This window comes from Mastomys coucha, unplaced genomic scaffold, assembly GCF_008632895.1.
Source record: "Mastomys coucha isolate ucsf_1 unplaced genomic scaffold, UCSF_Mcou_1 pScaffold18, whole genome shotgun sequence".
NCBI classification, from domain to species: domain Eukaryota; kingdom Metazoa; phylum Chordata; class Mammalia; order Rodentia; family Muridae; genus Mastomys; species Mastomys coucha.
The window spans coordinates 79,099,514-79,101,391 of record NW_022196900.1 but is presented as its reverse complement, the minus strand read 5'-3'; the positions used below and the strand labels follow the sequence as shown (position 1 = coordinate 79,101,391).

Below are 1,878 nucleotides of genomic sequence, written 5' to 3'. Positions count from 1 at the left end.
GAATGTTTTCCCCGTTCCATGTCTCCCATTTGGAAACCTCCAACCCATAACCACCCCCTGCCTTTATGAGGGTGCTCCCCCATCCACCCACTCCCCATCTTCCCTCCCTGGCATTCCCCTACACAGGGCATCGATTACCCTCAGGCCCACGGACCTTTCCTCCCACAGATATCCAACAAGTCCATCCTCTGCTACATATGCAGCCGGAGCCATGGGTCCCTCCATGTGTATTCTTTGGTTGGTGGTCCAGTCCCCAGGAGCTTGGGGAGAGAGGGGGTCTGTCCAGTTGACACTGTTGCTCCCTCCATGGGGCTGCATCCTCTTAAGCTCTGCTCAGTTGTCACTCTTGGGTGAATCCTGCCCTAACCTTGCTCCGTAGAAGCACAAGCTCACACTGAGGCTCTATCTTCTTCCAGGCTTTATGTCTGTTTTCACTGCACCCATGGCCATTTGACATGTTTCCTGTATATCGTTATAATACGTTTCCCCCATTGAACAGCAAGTTCCAGAAGGATGAAGAATGCTTCATGCTCAGATGTAGCAGGTATGCTGAGGTAACTGTATGAAGGACGTGCAGGTGCCTGGTAGATCTCTACACTTGTGGAGGAATGAAAGCTTGAGTGTGCTGCTCAGCTCTGCAGAGACTGCTGGCCTGACAGTGAGATGTTGCAGGCTGAAGCTACCGCTGCCAGGATTTTAACAAAGCATAAACCCAGCCGTGCACAATACTCAGTGAGCACTCACTAAAGACACCTGGCTGCCTTCCCTCCAGTGCAGAGGAGCCCCCAAATCCGAAAACTTTGGACTAGGCGGGTGCTATGGAATCCCTATAGCTCATCCAGATCTAAGAACCGAGGGGGGAAAAGGATGCCCCCGTACACGCCCACTCACCCATCCCATGCCAGATCACCAGCGGTGGTGGTGAAGGTGGATCCAGATGCCCCAGGGCCCAGGCGGCGCAACACCAAGGCAGCAGAGCTGCAGCGAGCAGCCTCCGGGAACAGGGCGACGCCATCTTAGCAATCACGTGACCGCGAGCGGGGACTGCGGACCAAAGTAATTCCGGTGGCCACGCCCCCGCCGGGCTCTGCATCCTGACGTAGACATTTATCCATTGCTTAACACCCACCAGACTCTATTATATAAGGGCTTTCCATCTTTTAATTGAGCTTATGCACTGCTCTCATTTTACACACAAAGACGCCTAGGTGACAAATTTTTTTTTTCCCCAACGGGGAAAAAAATTCTGTTGTGTATTAGCAGAAAAGAGCTGTTTATTCTCTAACAATTATGTCATTTGCACGTAATTTTATTTTAATTCGGTGTGTGGGTGTTTCCTATGTGTATGGCACGCCTGTGGAGGTCAGAGGGCAGCTTGCAGGCGTGGCTTCCCACCATCTACTCTGTTAGTCAGAGGAATTGAACTCAGGTCATCAGGCTTGGCTGCAGGTGCTTTTCCCCTGGAGACTATTTTTATTTTAGCGTGTGTGTGGGTCCCTGTGAGAAGTTAGGCAAGGTCCACAGAGGCAGCAAACTCTTCAGTACTGTGCTGTAGCTCTTGGAAGAAAAGGCTCAGTGTTGGGACTGGGAAGGGAGACTTGATTTTCATCCAGGACAGGTCATATCATGGTGAGTTTTGTTTTGGATCGTAAAGCTAAGATGGGGTTTCAAGCGACAAAGATGTAATTAGGGAGGAGGAAGTTTGAGCTCCTGAGGGGCCAAAGGTATCTTATTAAAGATCTAATCAGGACTTCCAGGTTGTCATGGATTCTCAGGTGTTTCACGTACTAGGAAGATGGGGAAACATAGCCACTTCCCATTCAAGCTCCGCTCTGGTTTATTATATCCTGAGGCTCTTGTCTGTGCCCCCACATCTTT

General features: G+C 50.6%; 1 protein-coding gene and 1 pseudogene across 1 annotated transcript in view; both read right to left on the bottom strand.

Annotated features, from left to right (window-relative positions):
• The window catches only part of LOC116095229, a 19,076-nt pseudogene extending 18,619 nt beyond the window's left edge, over positions 1 to 457 (bottom strand).
• Ppt1 (palmitoyl-protein thioesterase 1) overlaps positions 1 to 1,041 on the bottom strand; it is a 41,836-nt gene extending 40,795 nt beyond the window's left edge. Inside the window, exon 1 of the mRNA XM_031378531.1 lies at positions 892 to 1,041. Within this exon, the coding sequence (XP_031234391.1) occupies positions 892 to 1,015 (124 nt within the window). The 5' untranslated portion in view covers positions 1,016 to 1,041. The remainder of the gene's footprint in view (positions 1 to 891) is intronic.
• Between the last annotated feature and the right edge of the window lie 837 nt (positions 1,042 to 1,878).